At 45.6% G+C, this 23,447-nt stretch overlaps 1 protein-coding gene across 5 annotated transcripts in view; it reads left to right on the top strand.

Moving 5' to 3' along the window:
- LOC139047780 (poly [ADP-ribose] polymerase tankyrase-like) overlaps positions 1–23,447 on the top strand; it is a 110,029-nt gene that overhangs the window by 29,979 nt on the left and 56,603 nt on the right. For all 5 annotated transcript variants that reach the window (XM_070521849.1, XM_070521852.1, XM_070521853.1 and 2 more), the window contains exons 11-22: positions 2,551–2,668; positions 2,981–3,144; positions 6,385–6,472; positions 8,081–8,191; positions 11,597–11,725; positions 12,397–12,474; positions 13,589–13,752; positions 14,878–14,984; positions 16,241–16,332; positions 16,734–16,908; positions 19,157–19,365; positions 21,073–21,312. In XM_070521849.1, coding sequence (XP_070377950.1) covers positions 2,551–2,668; positions 2,981–3,144; positions 6,385–6,472; positions 8,081–8,191; positions 11,597–11,725; positions 12,397–12,474; positions 13,589–13,752; positions 14,878–14,984; positions 16,241–16,332; positions 16,734–16,908; positions 19,157–19,365; positions 21,073–21,312 — 1,675 coding nt within the window. The remainder of the gene's footprint in view (positions 1–2,550; positions 2,669–2,980; positions 3,145–6,384; positions 6,473–8,080; positions 8,192–11,596; positions 11,726–12,396; positions 12,475–13,588; positions 13,753–14,877; positions 14,985–16,240; positions 16,333–16,733; positions 16,909–19,156; positions 19,366–21,072; positions 21,313–23,447) is intronic.

A 23,447-nucleotide genomic window follows, 5' to 3' on the forward strand; every position in this document is an offset into this window, starting at 1 on the left:
ACTGGTGCAAAATGCGCACAAAGAAAACAGCTTCAAAACAAGCGCAAGATGGCGGCCATCGGCCACCGCGTTCGCAAATGGTGACGGCGCGAAGTTTGAACATTTTTGACCAAATTTTGCTGATTTCGCGTTCACCCCGGGCCCTTTAAGCGCGATTTTTTATTATTTTTCGATTAAATTTAGCTTCTAGATTTCGCGGAGGGATTCTTGAATGTATAAACCTAGCGAAAATGCACTTTTCCGAAAATCGACTTTTTTTGTGATTTTTTGCCGTTTCCAAGACCCGCGTCCCCCCTTAAGTTGTAGTCTGTGGGGTCTGAAGCACTCTTGACAACAAACGAAACCACAATGCAGTAGTGTGGACTCAAGAAGGGCATTTCTCCATCCATACAACAATGGAAGCTAGCCGAAATACATTCAAGGAATGCAGTCGAAACTCGCGATGGCGAAATCCTGTGACTACGAAATTCTCGCAACAATGAAATATATTCGTGTCTCTGGCGAATGCCCATAGGATTGTGTATTTCGTACCTCTCTGCAGCGAAATGTCTATTATAATCCCACATCAACCTACTAAAGCAAGGCTAGCAAGTTCCCAATGTGCTCAAATGCTATTGCTTTGCACTGAAATTGCATAAAATACCGCCACGGTACTCTTGCATGGGTGCCACCATTTTTGTACACAAAACAATCAAGTGCGAGAAGCGATCACGCCAGAAATACATCATAGCCATCATCTTGTTCATTGATCGCCCATTTGAAGCAGCGCACATGTTGCTACTCTTGCTACCGACATGTGACAACGGTTTTTGCACACCTAGTACAGTGCGTAGCGAGAAAAATGCAGCAATAACGAGGAAATCCACGTCGGCAGGACAGGGAATTGTTTACGGCGCTTGAGATGATGGTCGCAGCATGGAGTGCCATGCATCGGGCAGTGATTGAGCGATCATCCGGGAATACAGATTCCTTGCTTCGAGAACGCAGGTTTTGGTGCCACCTGACAGGCATTGCGTGCGGATTCGGCACCAGACGTAAATTTGTGCTAGAGGGTTGTAATCTCGATTGACTTCTTGCGGTTACACGAGACACGATCACTTTCGTGGTAGGCACCGGACGTGTTGGCGCTTAAGGGCATGCGCTAGAGAAATGCTGCTGCGCGCGTGGAGCGCTGTTGCTCTGCGGTAGGTGCCGAGTTACGAAAAGTCTTGCAGAAGTGGCTGTATCTCCAAAAGCAGTTGACTGAGAACACTGCTCCACGGCAGTGCTGCCACTGCTGATCGATGCATGCGGCGGACTTTGTACTGTCAGAAATGCGGTTCTATATCCTCGAGCAAACTTGCCAAAGTAGGGTAAAGAAATTTTGACAGTAAAGTTTTATGCAATGTGTTACCTACCTGTGCTCTCTCATTTCGCAACAACGAAATTCTTGCACAAGCGAATTTTTTGCGTTCCCCGCCGATTTTGTTATTGCGAGGTTCAACTGTAGTTACAGTTACATGTTAAAACACGCTGAGAAACCACACAGGTTCGATTTACCACTCATGAATAGGGAGCAAATAATTTTTCCTTATGTCGAATACGTGTGCAAAAGTAGGTCTCGTGTAGGCCTGCTGTCATGTAAACAGAAGTGTTTCAAAGTTCTCGCATTTTGCCTTGTGTTGGTGCTGTGCTCTCTGAGGCCAAACAGGAAGCCCTTCGCGGGATAGCCTTTTGAAGATTGTGAATAACCTTGTTCTTAGATTTAAGTACACTTTAAAGAATCCCAGGTGGTCCAAATTATTCCTTTGCCCTCCACTACGGCGTGCCTCATAATTTTATCGTGGTTTTGACAGGTAAAACCCCGTAATTTAATTATATTGTGAACGAGTGCATGGATGGTCCGAACTCTGGGACCTCCCGCAGACGGAATGCAAAACCGAGTTTCCTCTCATGCAAGAGTTATCCATGCCGTGAGGTGGCGCTGGCATCGTAACACGTGTGCCCTCTCTTGTTAAAGCTGCATGACTTCGACACCCGCTCTCATTGGTGCACGTTTGTAATGAGGAAATGACGAACATCACAAGATGCAAGAACTGTGCAGAGAAGACGATTGCAGGGGACGCAAGGAGAACCGAGCAACCTCATAAGTTTATCCATGCCCTTATTTGATCCTAGGTCCACTGTATGCCACTTGAGCATGCAGCACCACAGCCATGTGCCAGCTGCTACAAATGCACCACAGACACTCATGTACTGAAATTATGACGCCAGTATTGTTTGGGCTCTAATGTGCTGAACTATAACCATGTAATCCAAGTTGCATAAATTGAATATAGTTCGTGCGCTTTTTTGTTGTTGTTGTTGCTCTTATGTGACGCTTGCTTGAATGCTACCTGTGGCTGTGCTCGACCAGCCAAAAGCTTCTAGCTCCTTGAATTGATAAAACTCTTCCAAAAGCACGTACACACGGTCGACTCAAGGTGAGAGGATAAATGTTTGGGTCGTGAAAACGCAGCAGCGATTTAAGGGTCCGAATGTAAATCCTGGGTTTCTACCTTGCCTTTGCAGCCCCGAACCGGTGCCGGTGTCCACATTGGCAGACAGCAAGCTGCTCATCCGGGCAGTGCTGCTGGGTGACCACACGTTGTTGAAGAGCTACTTGGCAGATAAGGACCGCATGTGCTCGGTGAGTATCGGAACTTTTTTTCAGAAGCTGTGCAACGGTTGAATTCGCTGACATTCTGCACAGTGCAAAAGACGAGGACAGAAGAAAGAACGCAACTGGCGCTGTCCTCTTCCGTCCTCGTCTTTCGCACTGTGCAGACGTGTCAATATTGAATCGCCAACTTGCCCAAGCTTCCACTTTATCAAGTTGCATTCGTTGGCAACACTACTGTTTTAACTGCTGTTAAATAGGTACTTGGTAGTGGTGAGGTCGACGCTTCGTAGGTGGTGTGCTCGTTTGCAAGCGTGGCTGCATTTGTTTCATGTGGTGCAGTTGGGGCTGGTCCGCGGCGTGGATGTGAGACTTAGTGCTCTAGACTACAGCGCGATCCGAGAGGACTACCACTCCATGCGCCTCCTCCTGGCTGCCACCCAAGAGCGGCTGGCTCCTCCCCCGACCAACATCCTACTGTGCGAGAAAGGCCCCGACAGCTACAGGTGATGGAAAACTTCAGCGTCTTGGTCGTGTGTGTGAGTTTGCAAAGACACGGACAGCAAGTGGCAGTTCTACCACCCAGTTCTGTTCTGTTTTGGGCCAATATGTGCAGTCTTGTGCAAAACCCTACAAAATCTTGCGCATTTGTGTCTGTGAAGCCAAAGGTGCAGTACCGTATTTACTCGCATAATGATCGCACTTTTTTGTCAGAAAATATTGACGCAAATTCAGGGGTGCGATCATTACGCGAGTTAAATTTCCCGCGAAAAAAAAAAATCCTTTTTTTTTCGCCCCGCGTTTGCTGTGGGATGCGGGTGCGGGACACCAAAACAAAAATGGCGGCCGGCGGAGCAAGCCGAACGCGCCGAACGCGATCTTTTTTTTTTTTTTTTTCGTGAGTACATTACATGCATTGAAACAGTTTCTTCCGTGTCAGTGATGAATAATATCGTTAATATCGTCAAGTTTGCGGCAATAACGTAGCCATGTCTACTTAGAGGGGACAGAAACAGATGGGCGCGCTTAGCTGCCGGTGACAGAAACCCATGGCCGGCATGCTGCGGAAACTGCGGCATCTGTTTTCACTACTATCCTAACATGGCACGTTTCCGCTAAGGGTGGGCGAATATCTAAGCAGTGTTACAAGCGTTGGCGTATGAACAGGGTACACTTTCAATGTATCAGTGTAAACGCGGCTACTGTCATTGCCGCGCGTGGTTCGTTGCGTGCTCACGAGTGCAGATGAAAAGAATCGAATGTTGACTACAACCATTATAAAGCCTACCCATAATAAAGGCAGGTTTGGTTGTACCTCTTTTTGCCATGGAAGTGCGGAAAGTGATGAAAGTAATGAAATGAGGCATCTGCTTAAGCATGTTTGGTGCGTGCAGACGAGTCGTTCCCGTAGCATTCGACAGATGGTGAGCGCGATCATTATTAGCTAGACTTGGCACACGACATATCGCTGTGGCAAGTTCAGGGTGCGATCATTACACGGGAAATAAAAAAAATCGAATTTTGACGACAAAATTCAGGGGTGCGATCATTACGCGAGTGCGATCATTATGCGAGTAAATACGGTACTCCAGTGTGCTACGATATCAGACTGCCTTGCAGCTTTGGTTTCCCGTGTGTTTTATAACTATACACAGGCAAGCCTCAACATAATGGACCTCAATTTGGACCTCAACCACGCTAATAGACCTCAACCAGACTTCGCGTAGTTGCCTATTTGCTATCGCCATGAATTCTCAGCCTTCGTGGCGAAACTGTGACGTTTTTTTTTTCTTTATAAGGACAAATATTCGTATATTTTTGTACTTTCGTTTTTAATTTGTAAGTGCCACCTTATGACGACTGCAGGCACTAAGTGCGATCAGTCATGGCGTCCAAGATTTACGCTGCCACAGGACGTAACACCAGCAAATCTCGGATGCCTTTTGAGCAGTGCCGATGCATTGCCCTTGGCGCAGTCTGCACTGCATGCCCTGGCGCTCATAACCATGCTGTTATGGCCAGACCTTCTTGCGATTTGTTTATAAATGCTTAGTGACAAGATTCTCCAGGAATATCTAGGGAAATTGTGACATTGTTTTTACTGGGGAAACTTCAAAACCTCAGACTAAAGAAATTGGCGATTTAAAGGAGTGTTTTCGCAGCAAGTGTGCCTTCATTATTATGAGGTTTGACTGTATATACAGCATATAGAGTTTACACTCGTTGGAACAGATCCTCGCACAACAAACTACAGTTAAAGCTCGATCTAACGAAGCCTAATTTTACGTAGTTCCCTATCTAACGAAGAAATTTCCATTCCCCGTCAGGTACCTATAGGGTTCAATGTTATCGTCGACCAGAGTTAATGAAACAAACCTTGGCCGAACTCAATTTATCAAAGTTTTTCCTGAAATAAATGATTAAAGAAAGCGGTAATTTCTTTTTACTTTTGACACAGATGGGTCCTTCTTCGAGTGTGTGCTCTAAAGCTATTGCATTAAAACATTTAGGTGCCATGATCAGATCTCTAGCTTTATTTTGACAAGGCTGCGCGCCGCGCCCATGCATGGAACAGCCGACTCAACACAGCTTCGGTGGGGGCAGCTGTGTTTGCTTTTGTTATTTCATGGTTTATGCAACAGATGGCTGGATTAGCGGCAAATACAATGCCACATTAGCTTTAGGTGCCCCTACGTCATAATTTTAGATTTCGAAGGGCCAAAAAAATTTATTTCTCAATTTTACGAACTTCCCGATTTAATGAAATAATTCGAGCGTGATCATCACAAAACATTTCGCCTAGTTTGCACCATCACATATAGACTTTCAGGGGTGATATGCTATGAGCTCAACACCACTAAGCAGTTTTGGTGCAGGCTGTAATCATACTTCTGTCTGCCTATAGTGACACTGCGACAGCCAACATACTGACAGTTGTGCATAAGCAAAGGTTCTTGCACGTCAACGCTATCTTGCGGCTACTTGTAGAGGAAGGCAGAGCCAAAGGTACACGCTCTTCTAGGAACCTGTTTCTACTCCAGATTATTTGGACGTTTAAGCTAACCACTTGTAGTCCTATATGCTCGGTTTCATATATCAGGTGCAATACTGTGGAGGCTAGAGGTTCTTTTTGCAGTGGCTGCTGTGTTCGCACTTAAAAATAGTGTGGTATATTTTGACCGACTTTGTGAAAATGCATTTTGTATAAGCTCCGTTCTGAATGAAAAGAAGAATTTACCCTTAGAAACAAATAAACCATGTACTCATGTGGCTGCTGACACATCGTTTTAGATCAGTTTGCTTTTTGTTTGTTTTTTATTTGCAGCTTGTCACGGCAGCCTCACGTGCTTGCTTGTGCGAGCAAACACAGCTGGCGCATAGCGAAGGATAGATGGAACGCGCGGAAGGATAAATTTTGGTGACCGTACTTCTTGCTTAGCATCCACAACATTGTACCTGATGAATGGAGTGGTCATTTTTCAAGTAGTACTATGTACTTTATAAAGGTCTTTATAAGGGTCAAGCTTTGACTGGATATGTTCAATTCTTATAAGCAGCTTAAAGTGTCAAAAATTTGGCTAGGAAGTTTGCTGGCGGTGTGAATCTATAATCTTAACGTTTGCTCATCCTGGGCTCAGAGTGCACTGATTCGGTAACAGCTAGCAATTTTTGATTCACTTGCATCTTCTGCCTGCATCTGCCCTGAAGGCTTGTTTCATCATGATGTTGTTGCTGCACTTGTGCAGATGGCTGGCAACCGAGCCTGGTGCCCCGTGGCGACTTCCATTGATCAGAACAGAGGTGGCTAAAAATGGGAACTGCGCTTTGCTCTTGGTGAGTTGCACATGCATTTTGTAAACATATCTGCAGCTGATGTTATGCCTCTCGCACTGCTGTAGTTTGCGAAATCTTTCTGTTTATTTGCCAACTCATTCGCGAACTGCTCATTCTCATCAAGCACTGCATGTACAATTGTGCATGCCAAAACACTACTCGAAATTAAAAGCACTGATGAAAATAATTGCGTTTATACATGCTGCATACGTCTTAAGAATTTGTCATATTGTTCAAGAGCTGCAGCAAAACGCAGGAGTTTTACGCATTAGTGGGGCAGTGTGCGACGTTGGGCTAGTTGGAGTTGCATGGCTTCTGATGTGCAAGACAGCTCAGTAGGATGATGACATTTAGGAAGACAGCAAGTACTCTGTTTGTTTATTTACATACCTCACAGGCTCCATGGTTAAATTATTAGGAGCAAGGGAAATACAATGTATGTAGTTACAGAAGGAAAAAGAGCGTAACTTTGTGCCGTAGTTCACAAAACAAATACAGAAGAATTGAAGAGTGTCTTGCTGTGCCTTCTTGCACTTCAGAAGTCGCACCTCAGAACATGCGGCCATTTTCCGACTGCATTTCCTTACCACCATGAAACACTGGTTTACTTTTTTGAGAGCACCAGATGCCCACGATTGCAAGAAAGGGCTTAGTTTGGCAAAAGGTAGCTTATATTGCATGGGTTTTCATAGTAAGTGTTGGTTGCTTGATATATGCAAGTGGCCTACTGAGCCCCAGGACACTACCCTAGCAGCACAGAAAAAGAAACAAGGGCTAACATGAGCCCAACATGAGTTCAACATGAGCCCAACATAAGTTCAACATTAGCCCAACATGAGTTCAACATTAGCCCAACATGAGTTCAACATGAGTTCAACATTAGCCCAACATGAGTTCAACATTAGCCCAACATGAGTTCAACATAAGCTCAACATGTGCCCAAAATTGAGCCACACTAGCTCAATATTGGACAATGTTTGCTGAACATTGGGATCCTACGTTGCTACTTGCATATGCGTAGGTTAAACATTTGTGGTCTGGATTTTGTTTTTGAAGTAAGCCACATTCATTGCAACCTAACAAGAAAAGAGCAAAATAAAATTTCCAAATCAGTTTTTCATATGTGATAGCCTTCTGTTGCAAACTTACTATTCTCCATGGTGTTTATCGAACTTAGAAACTCTGTTTCAGTCGCAGCTGTGAAAAGAATGGGCACCATTTATTCAAATATTGTTGTCATTATGTGCCTAGCGACTTCACATGCGATAGAAGGCAGGCTCCAAAGAAGCAGTTGAGACACCTAATATGAGCATGTGGCAGCATGTAAACTTCTAAATTTCAGAGAAGCAATGATCTGCAGCAATAGGTTTGTGTGAACTATGTAACTGGATAGCTGGCACTGTAAGTAGTTCTCTAGTAGTTTGAAATTTTATTTGTTTCTGTGTCGCATTTTGTAAACCATTATGATTCCAGCTGGAAACATTGGGCCGGAAAGGGTTAAGAGCTTCAGTTTGGGCAGCCCGTCATAATCCGTGGAAGTGCTGTCTTTGCAAGCAACTCATGGGGCCCTTTGGTAAAAGTTTGTCTTGTCTCATCGTGGATTTGCAGGACAGTGACCAGTATGTTCGAGAGTACGGAATTGATCGGAAGCACGCCGTGCAGCTTGCCATCAAGCATGGCGTCTCGTTTCAGACTGTGGACCAGCTTCTTACTGGGCAGGTGAGTTAGGCTCCATGCCTTTTCTGCATCAATTTGGGACACGGTGACAGTAACTTTTCAAACTACGTCATGGAGTTCTCCAAAAAGAAATTCTGGAGGAAACTGTGGCACAAGTGTCCACTGGAGCTGCAAGAGTGATGGTTCAGGTAGCACGGGAACATGAGTTTTAGCTCAGGGGTTTCTATCTAAACAAATGGGAAGGAAGAATTTATTTTTGTTGGCAACCACTGCACTGAATTTAATAGAATTTCATTGCATTCAAAAGAAAAAGTTCAAACCTAGTCGCTCTGGGAAGCGGATTCTATTGTTTAAGCCGTTAATTTTGTAATACAGTAGTTAATTTTTAGAAAATGAAGCTATCAAGTTCATAACTTGTAGGGTTGTCACCCGTGCTCTTGGGACAAAGGAACGACAACACAGTAATGCAAACAATCACAAGGGCATTTATTGCACCTTTCATAGATCAATGCCTGCTAGCCGAGCTGCTATCCACAAAACATGCCGATGGGCATGCGACAGATCGTGGAAGTCTGACTCACCACGACTGGATAGCGAGCGAATAGGTTCGCCCCATGCTGGACACCAACGCCTTATTGTTTGCGCTTACGGTCACGCGAACATTGGCGCGTTCGAAAGATCGTGTTCGTCCATTCCGGGGTAGGCCTTGCGAGACGGTCTTGCAGAAGCATGGAACGTCCGCACTGCTTGCCGACCCCGAGCCAAAGAGGAAGAGCCTTTGCCTTTTTGCACCCAAGTAACCCTGCCGTTAGGTGGTGTTAGCAGAGCAACACTTGCGCTATCTCGTACTACCCTGCAAGCATACCGACCACAACCGTAAAGCCACGCGGCGAAGTTGGATTACAGGAGACGGAAGCTATGTAAGAAAACAGCATATCAGGAGACCCGTGAGAGTCGTGCATCCCCACAAACTTTGTGACTTGGCAATGAAGAACGATACTGCACTTCTCTGAATTTCACCTAATAGTGCATCTAAAGCGGTCAGAATTAATGTATTTTACATGGTTCTTAAATACACCACTAATATGTCAGTAGGACTTTTCCAAAACCCTTGTAAATTTAACATTATCGCATAGATCAAAATTGATATAACTAATTCCTCTGCTTTGGATGTCTAACGCAGGCCCAAGTTGTAAAGTGTACTTCAGTGTAACCTTCCCCCAATTTATAAAAGAAAAATATAGTAGTATACTCCCCACATGCACAATGAGAAAAAAAGAAAAGAATTTGCATTCTCAAAAGACAAACTTATTTAAAATAAGCTGTCATAATGAAAGCAGCATGTTGTCGCCATTTGCACTTCATTGGTCACAGATGTCAAGCACACAGGAGGGATACCTTCCAGCAATATCTTTTAGAGGTACTTCTATCACTTTTGCAATGTTTTATCTGACTCTGCATAAGACTTGTAGAACTATGCAGCCGACAGCGTTTGTGGCACTGTGCACAGATAGTGAGCTTGGTGCGGCACCAGAAACATTAGTGGCTGTATACACCGACGCATCTGGTGCCGAGTTACGTGAAATCTCGCAAAAGTGATACCATCTCCGATAGCGGTTGACCGAGAATACTACTTCAGATCATACTCAAGCACAAAATGAACCTACAGCAACTTCGCGAAAATGTGCTCAGTCGCCATTTTGGGCTGGCGATGATGCAGCAGCTGGCGGCTCTGATGGTAGGCTGTTGCCAACACTGTGAACACAGTTTTGGCTTTGGATACAGTTGTAACGGCGTAGGCAACATTTTGGACTGTCAGCCATATACTTCAAGGGTTTCGGTGCTGGGACGAGGAGTCTCGCAAAAGCGAAACTATCTCTAAAAGTGATCGCTCAAGAACCTTCTTCCAGCTTGCCGTGGCGCTCGTTCGAGATTAGGCACTTCTTAAAAGACCACACAACCATTTCACTCGAGGCAGTACCAGGCCCTTACAAGGTCTACAGATCAAGCCCTTGTAACCGGCCTTGCAAAAAGAGGGCCTCCCACTGGTCCCGCCATCTGCAAATTGTTGACTTGACATTGAGCCGTGGCGGTGTGTTCCAGTTCCTCGGCCATCAAAATTGCTCGTCTCTTGAAGTCAGTGTCATACCAAACATACAGTGTTGCCATAACGTCGCAAATGAAGAGAGTTGAAGCGTGAAAGTCTGCAGCGTACTGCACCACTGTAACCAGTGGTGCAGTAATACCAGTCACAAGCACAGCGAAAATAGCATCAATTGGAACAGAAAGCAAGTTTTTGATTTCGGTCGACACGAGTATGCATTGGATTGAAATCTATAATAATAGCTTTAAAATAGTCAATTTGGCCATTATTTGAATGCAATGCTAGGGTCGAGTTCAAGCAACGAAAATCATGAAAAATCTCTCCTCATAATGGAGTAAAGTCATTTTGTGCTATCATTAGGCCTAGCTGCTTCGACGTTCACTATCACACTTCCTGCTGTTCAGTGCCGTATTTTTAACTCAAAGAATTCACCGCTGTCAGAAAGAGACAGAGAGATTGTGAAGAGGAAAAGGCGTTTTCAGCAGTGGTGCCGATCCCTCCTTCGTCATCATCGCTAATAGCATTCGTTTTCGAAAGTCAGCTTCGCCACAATACATTGGTGTAACACAGTCAAACATACACTGTATGTTGCGGTGAAGCATACTAAGAGTGCAAAGGTGCCACTGTCATGGGACATCAAATTGGTCTTAATTATACCCGCAGTCTCCTGTTACAGTATGAGCACCGGGACACCTCATTGTTGCACTGGCAGGCCTTTAATGCCATTTTTGATGTGGTTGTGACAATTTCAGCCCTTGTGGGCAGGTAAAGGCATGCATTTTTTTTTCTTCTTTTCTTTTTTCAGATAATTCACAGTCCCTAGGGAGTCCGAAAAATTAACATTCACTGCACTTCTTCCCTCCCCTCTTTTTTTTTTTGCTTTTGTTCGAAAGGATGCTAACATAGCCAAGTTGAGATGCAGTAAAAGGCCTTACTAGTAGTGCTTAGAAACTTCTGGTGAATTTTTTTTTTTTTTTATCTCAGAACTTGCTTGTCTAGATCTTCCCTGGGTTCTTATGACTTTAAGTGAAGCTTTTATATTTCACTTTTTTGTTGTTGTTGAATGATGTTGCAAAAATGCCTACATTCTTGGTTAATGACTATGGGCTGATGGAAGTGCCAGTATTTAGATGCCTTGCCACCCTTGCCCTTCCTAAAACGAAAAAAAAAAAAGAATTCATGTCGGCATGTTGTGCAGGTCTGGTTTTTTTATTAGTTTTGCAACTTGTACAGAGGCACTTGGATCTGAGGGTTTCTGGAACTATTTTCTTTTTCATTATTTGAGATAGCATTGTGTGCAAGGTTCTCCGTAAATAATTGGACCAATGAAATTGTGATTTCAGGAGCCTCCAGAGGAACTGTGGAGCCACATTGTTGGAGCCCTTCGTCACGGTGAAATAACCTTGGCGGGTTCATTAGCGATTCGAGCCGAAAAGCATGGATTGTCCCCGCTGCACCCACTGTTTCGTCAGGTGCGTTCTTTTCACCTGCACCCCCCCCACTGTTGTCATTTCGGAGTGCTCAGAGGCAAACGTTTGGCCTCGCTGACCTGAAAATGTTTCGGAATTTGTTTTGTGCCAAGAGATTATATAATTGTTCAGAAACACAGGGTAATGTGATGAAAGAGTTTATATTGACTTGACGTAACAAAAGTAACTGTTTAATGAGAAGTTTCGCCTCTCATGCAGGAGACATTGTCAGTACGTGCCACTGAGCACACTTGAAGCGAGCACACACCCAGAATCGTGTTTCAGGGCACACATATGTTGGGGTGAGGACCGCAGTTTGTGTTGCACATTCTTGGGTTGGTTGTGAAGGCAGAAGACATCGTTAAAAAAACGAGTCAAAGCACTTCAGGAGTGGAAAACGGTTGGGCTGCTTCTTCTAATGAAAAAGTAACCTTACGATGATGGTAGCAGCAGCTGGTAGAAAATGCTTCGTTGTATTTCTTTGCGTAAAGTATTCGACGTCCAGGCTCTCGTCACACTGTTGTGCCGCTCGGCTGCCCTGGACGGGACTTGTTACATTTAGGTGGCCACAAAAACATGCCGTTCATGCTCTTGTTTGCTCTCGGGTGTATTTTTTTGTTAGCTGTGTAATTGTAGCTCTGCTAATGAGCCTTTATTTTTTTCTATTTTCACAGGTGCTGTTGAACCGTCAGCAACCACTCTTGGAATTCCAGCCATCTGCAGTGCTGCAGAAGACATTGGGTCCTTATGAGGTAAGGCTGGTAGTTATGCTGCGTTTTACATTCAACAGGCAATGCTACTGAAGCTACGCAATGCACTCGTAAAGGTATCACTTCGCACATTTCGCTCTGAAGTTCTTTTCATTTAAATGTTGCAACGCTTCCTACGGAGTAACTGCTTCATGTATAACCAGTACAGCTTGTGTATGTAGAGTTATGTGAAATTGCACATCATCGGTGCACGTTCGCGCTTGCAGTGTGCAACATACTGTGTATTCGTTGCAATTGAAAGCGGTGCAGTGCGGCATCTGATTGCGGAACCATGCCACTCTGTTCGTTCGGTGGTATCCTATATATTCAATTACGGAGTGTTCACGATTATAAGGCGAGGTTGCAGTTGGGGGTACCCGAGATGAAGAAATGAAGTATGCTCACTAATATAAGGCGATATATAGAGTAGCCAACAAATTATATTAAGACTCGGCAGGGATTGCCTGAAATGCCGAATAATCAGATGCCCTCCAGAATAATTCTGATAATCGGTGTGGGTTACACGCGAGTTTTGCCTTGAAGTGCGACTTTACGGCAGTGCAAATTTTGCCTTATGGTGTGGCTTTGGGGTGGCTATGGGTTTCTACTGCTGGGCGCAAGGTCATGGGTTTCATTCCAGCCGTGGTGGGTGCATTCCGATTAAAGTGGAGTGCAAAAAATGCTTGTGTACTTAGATCTGGTGTGCATTAGAGTGTTCTCTAAGGGGGGGAGGGGGGGGGTCAAAGTTCACCTAGAGCCCTCCACTATGGTGCTTCTCATAACCTCGATGTTGCTTTGGGATGTTAAACTTCCTAAATTGATTAAACTTATTTTGTTACATCTGTGCAAGTACAAAATTTGGAAGCGCCTGCTAGTGCAAGACTGTTGTTGATTGAGTCAGCTGTTGTGAGTGAGTTGGTACTTGTTCACGTGAATAATGGGGGAAAAAAAGAAAGGCTTGGGTGAAAAACCAATGAATGTGAGAATGACGGCCGGACGACAAGACAAGAACGTCGTCTTTCTTGCATTCATTTCGTATTCGTGCTAGGTTTTTCTATCTCTCTCATGCAGTACATGCAGTACTGTGGTCACTTGTCCCTGTGAACACCCTCCGCAGGTGACAGCCCTGCACTGCGCTGCGGTGAACCCCGAGCACAGCTACCTGGCGCACCTGCTGAGCAGCGTGCCGCACCTCGAGGTCCAGGACGGGCAGGGGTGGCAGCCCCTGCACTACGCCGCCGTGGCCACCGGCACAGCACCGCTGGAGCTTCTGCTCGCCAGGTGGGGAAGGGAACGCACGATCACTGTTGGCGTCTCATTTTCTCCGAGATAGATGGTTGTGATTTCTGTTTGATTCTCGTGTGGTTCGTGGCATTGGAGTTTTCTGCAGAAATTACTGGAGGGAACTGCGATGCCGCAGTTGTTCAGCTAACATGGGAATGATGAGTTGTAGATGGATTTGTCTAATCTTTGTGTTGCGACTTCAGATGTTCTTGTTGTGTTACTTACTAGCTTCTGCTCGTCAGGTGGGGAAGGGAACGCGTGATGGCTGTTGGAGTCTCACTTCCTCTGAGATAGGTATATGGTCGTGATTTCTGTTTGATTCACGTGTGGTTCACGGCGTTGGAGTTTTCTGCAGAAATTACTGGAGGGAACTGCAATGCTGCAATTGTTCAGCTAACATGGGAATGATGGGTTGTAGATGGATTTGTCTAGTCTCAGTGCTGCGACTTCAGATGCTCTTGTCATGTTACTCATTACTTTTTTCTTTCTTTTTTGAGTTTCGATGCAGTCATATTTTTCAAATGCATAGAGGCAGTAAAATGCCGTCAAATTATTGCAAATTATTGCAAATTATAATGCAATATTTCGTTGTATATGTTCAGTTTCGGGTGACATTCTCTTTCTATTCCATTGTATTGACATTTTTTCAGGAATAATGCAGTTCTCATTCTTTGTCTGAAGACATGTGTGGCAGTTGTCCTTGCTGGGACGGGGAGGGTGGGGAGAATAGAAAGGCTGCCTGACTTTTCAAAGTCTTTCCTATAGGCCCCCTTACCCCACCCTGGCTACTCCACACAGAATTCCTTAACTCCTTGCATACTGTTGCGTTCTCTCTGCCATCTGCTCTTACTGAGATGAAATAGACACTATTTTGCTTGAGGCCTGCATAATTTTCTTTCATTGTCTCGCATCATTCTGTTAAGCACTCATCGTAATATGCACATACAAAATCCTAATGCATAGATTGCGTATCATTCAAATACATTGATTTTCAGTTCAGCATGTGTTCTTCAAAAAATAATTGTAAACAGTGTGCAGGCACTGGTGTAGTTTTAATTACGTGGATACCATTGTGCAGTAATAGTGTGTTCACAATCTGGTTTGTATTTTGTCAATGACCAGAGGGACCTCCGTGCACGCCATCGACAAGAACGGAGACACTCCGCTGCACAAAGCTGCTTGTGCAGGCCGTTCGAGCAACCTGGAAGTGCTTCTTCGCTTTGCCACAGGCACGTCTGGCTCTTTGCTGCAATTTGTCCTCAGTGTTAACATCTGCATCCCTGCATTGCTCTCTGTTCACCAGTAGTTTAATTTGTTGTGGGAATGGGTGCTCATTTTGTATTGCATCGGCATGGGGATGAGCTTGGCCACTGAGAAATGTAAGAGGAAGGCTGACGTCTCGGGTTCTGCATAAACCCTTTGTTCAAATAACGGTGAATTGTGATCCCTTGTTTTTAGGGGTGTGCGAATATCAAGATTTTCTAACACGAATACTTGGCTTTGAATATAGAGTTGAATATCGAATAATGATGCATTTATTGGCAAGTTTGTGTTGGAACATTGCAATTGCATTGTCAGTATTAAAAGACTAGACTAGTAAGCTGTTATACTAAAACATTGTGTATTTGGCTCATGTTAACTTGGGAAATCGAGTAATTCTCACTAGCTATCCTCTTCAGCCTGTGCCTTATTATACCACATCAAGTGCCTGTAAACTTGGAGGAATTTGACCCTGAGCCAGTTGTCACTCATGGCACTTGCTGTGAAGCAATAAGCTCACAATTGGGGATGGCGCTGAAAAAAAAAAAAAAAAAAAGCACCCTCGCTGTTTGCAAACCCTTGCCCCTTGCTGTCGAGAGGCTGGCTTTCCCGCTAAGTTCAAACATATAGTGGGCAAGTGTGCTTAACAGGCAAAATTTCGCTAGCTGCACGAACCGAACACAACATTCAGCACAAAATCGCCCCAATATTCTTAGATTAGACTGAAACAAATGCTAAGAACGGTGCTTGCTCCCGCAGAGCCAGCAGTATATTACATTTGATTCGAATATTCGTGTCCAACTAAATATTCGAACATTTCCAAATATTTATATTTCGAATCAATATGAATACTAAAAATATAATATTCAGTAATATTCGAACTTTTTGAATATTCGCACACTCCTACTTGTTTTAATTAATTGTGAACAAGAAGTCTATACAAATCTGGAAACTTCTTTGCACTGGTCTTTGACCTGTTCTAAATGAACCCACACAAATCCCTGAAACGTCTTTCTTATTCTATCTTTTGCTTTTCATTTGTCAGGACTTTTTATTGTTAGAAAGATATTTGAAAGTGTCAGTTTCTAAGATTTTTCTTTTATTTTTTTTTAAACATTGGTCGGTGACTTGTTTGATTGTAAAAAGGAATATATAAATCCCAAAGTGTTCTTTTCTTTCTCCATTTTCTTTTTCTCATTGAACACATTGTGTTGCACTGTTGCAGGTGCCGAGAAAGGTGGTCCATTCAGTGCGGTGGACCGACCGAACAACGAAGGCTGGACCCCTTTACATCTGGCTGTCAAGAACGGTCACCTGGTAAGTCAGGCTTGGGTTGTCACGGATGCTTTTTGCACCACAATGCCAGGTCTGAGGCAAAGCTTGGTGCTTCGCAGGTTTTTCTTGCCCCATTTGACGCATACACTTCCAGCAACACTCGTTGGGGGTGGCTTGCCATAAGACATAGTGTTTTACATGTTGCATGTGTGCTGTAAGGCTCGTGTCACGTTTGAGTTCAAGGGGTGTTTCGTGGTATCTGCTTGTCGAGTACCCAGTGATAGTAGCTACATAGGGCACTATAAGCAGAGGCTGGTTTGCAGACACAGATGGGGCTTACCGGTTGTAAGCGTTGACGTCTGAGTGCTCCTGAATCGGAACTGAAAGGCTTTTCATTTTCAGCCTTACAAGCAGTACTTGTGCATTTGCTCTCTACTCCACAGGAAGCCGCCCAAGTTCTGATGCGTTACAAGGCGGAACCAAACCGCGCCCGTGGTGCTCCGTACAGCCAGATCAGCCCCCTGATGTGCGCAGCACAGGAAGGTAGCTGCGACATGGTGCACGCGCTGGTTGAAGGCACTGGTCGAAGGCTGGACGAAGGCACTGTGGAACTCCTAGGTGCCCACTCTGTTTGCTGCATCCTGTCTGCTCCTTTTGTCGCAATAGCCGTTGTATCGACATTCCAGGCGCATTTCTGCTGTTGCCATGGTGTTCCGTGTCCAAGTGCATTAACATTGCAGCCACACACTTTATGCTGTGGGTGAGAGTGAAAGGTGCAAAGGTGAGCTGAGAAGGATGGCAGCTCGATCTCGTGCAAGCAAGGGAGGAAGGCAGGGAGGAAGGGCGCTGTCTTCCATCGTGCGCAAGGTAGCAAGGGGGGTCTACTCCGGCGGCAGCTGCATATGGCGCGGCTGAGCGTGGCCACGTGCGCCCTATCTTGACAGCCACCAGCGGTGTGTGCAGAGTCAAAGTGCATCAACGGCTGATGGTTACGTGTGTGCTGTGCTCTTGCTGCTGCCGCCCCTCTTCTTCACTGCAGCATTTCGACAGAATGTGTCTGCACTCACTGAGTGAGATATGTTCGTTTGCCTGTGCGTGGCGTGACAGCATGCTTGTTAATTTAGTTAGTACCGTATTTACACGATTGTAAGTCGACCCCCTTTTTTAAATTTGAAAGTCTGAAGTTGGGGGGTCGACTTACAATCGAAACCGAAACATGGCCCCGCCAAAAAAAGCGATACCAATGGGATCTACAACGTAGTTAGAATTTTGTTAGCTCTATGGCCCTACCCGTATCTTTTCGCTATCCCGCGTGTTTGTTCGCTTTTCGGAAGGGTTCTTCAACATTTTTGAGAGTTTTACAGTGCATGCAACGCTCATGGGGGGGTGTCGATAGTTGATGGAAGCGCCGCTGTTCCCATTTGCGGCGGCACCCTCAGAACGGCGGCGCTTGCGGGGAGTATCGGTAGTTCATGGAAGAGCAGTCACCGCTCGCTGGTTGCTCTTTCTCTGTATTGGTTTGACGCGTTCCACTTGACTGCCGGCTACGCGCTACTTCTATGCTTCCCCAGTCGTCATGAGTGCACCAGGCCCACTAATCGTTCGGTACTCGTTCACAGCAGCGTTCAAGAGGGCTGCCATCCTTTACGCCGAAGAAACAAATCACTGCACAGCGGGCCGCAATTTCAATGTTTCTAAACGGGTGGTGCGAGAGTGGAGACTGCAGCGAAGCGAAATTTTCACCTGTGACAAGTGAGAAATTTCCCATGTGCCAAAGTCTGGATGCTTTCCGGAGCTGTAGGCTAAGCTTGCGGCGAACGTCGCTGAAATGCGTGGTCGGTCCCTGCCAGTGAAGTGCGACGTGGTCATGAAACAAGCCCGGACCTTCGCCTTAATTTTAAGGTTCTGCTCCGCCACGAGTACAACGAGTGGCTGGCGGCAGAAGACTGGAAATTAGGCCAACTGGACCAGTCAAAAGAGCCTCCCTGACGGCTGCGTGTGGTTGGGTGCATTTGGCGTGGGCTGCTGTTCTTTAAGATGTCCTGGTGCGGTCGTTTGCCAAATTAAATATTTCGCTGGACCACGACGCGCTGTGGGACCGCAGCAACGATGACGATGGCAGCACTAGTGAAGACGAGTAGTCCAGTGACCATGTCAGCTACTAATAAATTTTCGTTATCGAATGTGCCCTCGGGTATGCTCTCTTATTTTTTTTTATTTTTTTTCCGGTCACGCGATATGGGGGGCTCGACTTACATTCGAGTCGACTTACAATCGTGTAAATACGGTAAGCAAATGTTCACAAGTTTATGCAGCCGATAAGACTACTATCCTTATTTTGTATAGCTGTCTAATAATTTGCTATTGCAATCAATGCTTTGCCTTTCGGGTGAAACTGCGGCGTTTGTTTTTAGGGGAAGATTTCGTTTGCTTATTCCTCTACTTTGCATATACAGCTCTGTAGCTGTGTAAACTAGGTCGGTCTGTCCCAGAGACTGTGTAATCAAAAGTGGAGACTTGGCACAAGTGCACGATATGCCTCCTCACCAGGGTTTTAATGTTTGTGATGTGGCTCAATGTACCATTTGCAGAGATTCGCAAACATGCATTAATTTTCTTCGTGTGTCTGCCGGAGTTGTACAGAATGTTGCATTTATAAGGAGATGCAGTACTAGACAAGCTGCTTGGTATGATGCCAGGGATATGGTAGTGCTCTTGAAAATTTGAATTTGGGCTGGCTATTGTTTAGTACAACACTTACGTTCAGTCCCTGTCTGGTTGCAGCCAACGTCTGTAGTCAAGGTTGACTTGATGAGTGACTCGATCTGGTCCTCATCGAATGACGCATTTTACGTGTGTTTTCCAGACGAGTGTGGGCGCAGCGCACTGACCCATGCCGTGCTCAACGGCCAGACGGCCGTGTGTGCCAAGCTGTTGCGCCTCGGCTCCAATCCCAACCGAGCCGACGTCGGGGGCAACACGCTGGTGCACTACGCAGCTGCGTACGGATGGCTGAGTTGCCTGCGCCTGCTCGTTGAGGCTGGGGCAGCACCTCACAAGCAAAACAGTTCCAAGGTGAGGTTACGTGTAACTGGCATGCTCTTGTTGTCTGTATGAGTGCAACAAGTCTTGAGAGTAATGGTTATCAAATGGTTTCAGTAAAACTTCATTTGGGCCTAGTTGGTGATAACCCACCCCATATCAAATGATTATCAACAGCAGCTGAACAAGGGAAGCCTTGGCCTGGGCTAGTGTTATGACGAAGGCAAGTCCCCATGTCGAAATGTTGACCTTGTTCAGCCAGGGAGAAAAGAGAAGGCTAGGCAAGCCTAACCTAATATAACAGGCCTCCATGTTCCCTTCAGTCACGAATTGCGATCGACTGTTGATGAATGTGGGAAATTTACAGAATTTTTGCCAAGGCGCTGGAGACTCCATAGAAAGCAAGTCTAGGTGGGATGAGAATGACTCTGTGGATGTTATAGAGACCCATCATAATTACCTCGCAATAAATATTCATTTATTGTACCGTCAGTCATGCTACATCTCTTTATTAAATATATTGAATCATCCGCTCGAATTACATGAATAGGGTCAAGCATTACAACAAGGGAAAAAAATGTTTTGCAATAATTATCAAAATGCCCCACTTCAAAAGTCCCTTCAAACAGGGTAGTGCCTTCACCAAAGCAGTCGTCTGAAGCGATACATTTCACTTAGAAGTGAAATGGGTGTACTTTAGGAAATCAGAATATTTAATTTACTCAAAACTTAATGTTCATTGTCTATTCCTTACAACCACTGCATTGTAATGTCAAAAATAAGTTGCGTCCATAAACGTGTATGCCGCGACTGAAGGGAATATTCATGCCTGTCTTTGGCCTTTTGTGTGTTCGTACATAGGGTGTATCACTAAAATAATGCATGGTACAGAATGAAGCTCTGAGGAGGAAGGTTTTAGCATGTGCCATTTATACAGCTAAACCTTTATACGTTGAACTTCAATACAAAAAAATTTCACGGCTGTTGCGAAGGAATATTGAGACAGCAAGTGAAAACTGCCGCGTGTGCAGATGGTCAAATCGTTGAATTACTGCGGCTGCCAAAGTAGAGCAACTTAACAAGACCTTGTCATCATCATGTTCTGTATAAAGTCGAAGTGCAATAAGATCATATCACATCTTTCGCGCCATGTGCCATGGGTGCGAGGGTAGGCTCACGAGGGCGAGCCGAAAAGGATGTTGGCTTGATGAGTGCTGTCTTTCTGGGCTGGCAAGGGGAAAGAGGTGAGGGGACGGAATGGGAGGCCAGGTTGGCTCCCATTTCCCTCTTCAGTGCAGCTGTGGTGGCGCTTGGCCGTCAGTGTGGCTGAGTGGATAGGCAGCCCATGTGCCATGTTTTAGTGGTAATCTCCCACGTGTGCAAAGACTGGGTGAGCTGAGATGGTAAGGCATCGAGCACTGTCACCCGCTGTGGTTGCTTAGTGGCCATGGTGTTCGGCCACGACAGCCACATTTCGATGAGGGCGAAATGCGAAAACATCCATGTACTTAGATTTAGGTGCACATTAAAGAGCCCTGGGTAGTCCAAATTATTGCGGAGTCCCCCACTACGACACGCCTCATAATCAGATTGTGGTTATGGCACGTAAAGCCCCATAATTTAATTTTGGCTCCCAGGCGGCCAGAATTTACCCAGAGACCTCCACTACGGCCTGTCTCATAGTCTGCAAGTTTCTTTAGAACGTTCAAATCTCGAACGTGATCGTGCGCTTGTGTGCAGGTCACACCGGTGCAAGTGGCCTTCCTCAAGGGTCACATGGGCGTAGTGGACTACCTGCTGGACCAGCCAGGTGTGGAGCTCAACGCCGACGCCCCCGTGGACTCCAGCACCACGGGACGGACCCTGGCCATGCGCGCGTTGCGTTCACGCCTCAGCGGCTCCATCTACACCCGGCTGCAGTTTCTGTTCGAGCGGCAGGGCTCGGATGCCAACAAAGTTGACCAGGAAGGAAACAATGCTGTGAGTTGTACTTCACGAATCCTAGCTGTAGCAGTAGTACCATATATACAGCATAAATGTCCCGCTCTAACTTAAGGGGGGACGCGGGTCTTGAAATCGCGAAAAATGGTCAAAAATGGCAATTTTCAAAAATTGCGTTTTTGAAGTCTTTAATGTCCCAACTATGCCTCTACAAAATATTATGGCTCAATTCCTACTCGAAGTATAAAAAAAACGGCAATTTAGAAACGTCGGTGAGCCGAAATTGAACGCCAAGCGCGAAGATTTGCCTCATTTTCAAGCTGCCGTAGCTCCGCGCGACGCGAACCGATCGGCGCCATCTTGGTCTCGTTTGAAAGCTGGTTTCCCGCTCTCTATTCTGGCGCCCCTCGGCACGCTGTAGACCCTCGTGCAGCGGAGCGATCGGCACCCCAAGCACCCGTTCTCAAGAGCGAAATCGTCGCGAGACAGCCGCTGATTGGGTGAAGCGGGCGCCTCCCCGAGGCGCAGCCCTCTGATTGGCCGTGACGCATGCTTCGCCTGCCGCGGCCCCGCGGCCGCGTTGTTCGACTCCTTCGCGTCGTCTGCTTTCGCCGGCGCGCACGTCATTTTTCGCATTCCTCTTGTATTTTTCGTTCTGCCTTTTTCTTTATCGTTCTTGTAGATATTTTGGCTATTGAGTCGCCTCTTTTAACCACGAATTTCTTGCTTTTGCGTGCCTGGTGTCTTTGTTCCGCGTGTCACGACGGCGCGAGACGCGCGCTTGAAAGCAAGCACGCGAAAAGCAGTCAGCAAAAAGAGGCGCGCATGGAATAAGAGCGCTACATCGTCGAGAACTACAGCTTCGGTGATGCCGCAAGCTGCTGTGGCATAGAGATATGGCTGTGGCCTTGGTGGATGCGGCTGGAGTGAGCTCGCCAACAACAGCTTCGCCGGTGGACGCGGCCGGACAGTCCCGATCGGTGTCAACTTCGGTGTTACCGCAAGTCTCTGCAGTGCCGGTGGATGCGCCTGGACTAAGCCCGTCGAAAATGCTAACTTTTGAAACGCTGCAAGTCGCTTCGGATTCCGTGTCGTCGGAAGCAGCCGAGCCGGCTGACCTAAGCCTAACGTCGACTTCGGCGTTTCCGAACGCCGCTTCGGTGCCGACGGACGCGGCTGAACCGAGCTCGCGTGCTCAACGCTTCGACGCGGTGTTTTGCGCGGAGTGCGCGGGGCGTGAAAAGTACGCAGACAATAAAACTTCATTGGCGAAGAAGTCCGCGACTTCCCGCAAGTTCGAGCTAATGAACGTCGGCGCAGCAAGTAAAGACGACTTTCTGAGCTTTTTTTTTTTTTGCCAAGTACCAATGCAATACAGAGGTTTTCACAATCTTTACATGAACAGATTTCTTTGAGTTTGGTGTTATTGTGTTCAGTAATGACTGGGCTGCATGCTAAAGCATTAAATTTTTCCATGTGATAGGTAAACAAAAGTGGCAGAGTAAGCAAAACTTTGAATGCAATTTTCTCAGCTTTGCTTTTTCGATCAAATGCATTTGCCTTACGGAACTTTTCATAATGTTTGCATCAACTTATTTTATTGAATTAGGTATCATTTTTTTCAGTAAAACCTCAACTACATCCTAAAGCTTTCCATTTTTCATTAAACCCATTAGACTAGCAATTAGGTCAGATGTAAGCTAATTACTCCCGCATTGTTTTTTTCTTCCTACTTTGTTATTCATTCATGACCTATATGATCACTTTTTAAAAATTTCTTTAGCTTTAGGATGTGCAATGGGCCCTTGGAAATGACAGCCATTCTTTGAAACTAGTTTTTTTAATTAAGAAATTATCATAATGGCCCGTAAGAAAAGACCTATGTGGGATGAATTATTTTGCAATATCTTCATTTATAGATGAGATATATAAAATCTGAATATATATTTGGGATCAGCATTCAAAGATATATCTGCATGCCAATTTTCAGGAAGATATGTTACGAAATAAAAAAAAAGTTTTCAAGACCCTCATCCCCCCTTAAAGGGGCTGAGACAGTGAACTTTAAGGAATTTTACTAGGGTAGTTAAATGGTTGTTTATACATCACCATAAAGGTGCAGAAAAGTTCCAGAAAGGCACTGTTGTCGTTTTGTTGCATTTTGTGGAGTGAGT

This window comes from Dermacentor albipictus, chromosome 7 (assembly GCF_038994185.2).
Source record: "Dermacentor albipictus isolate Rhodes 1998 colony chromosome 7, USDA_Dalb.pri_finalv2, whole genome shotgun sequence".
NCBI classification, from domain to species: domain Eukaryota; kingdom Metazoa; phylum Arthropoda; class Arachnida; order Ixodida; family Ixodidae; genus Dermacentor; species Dermacentor albipictus.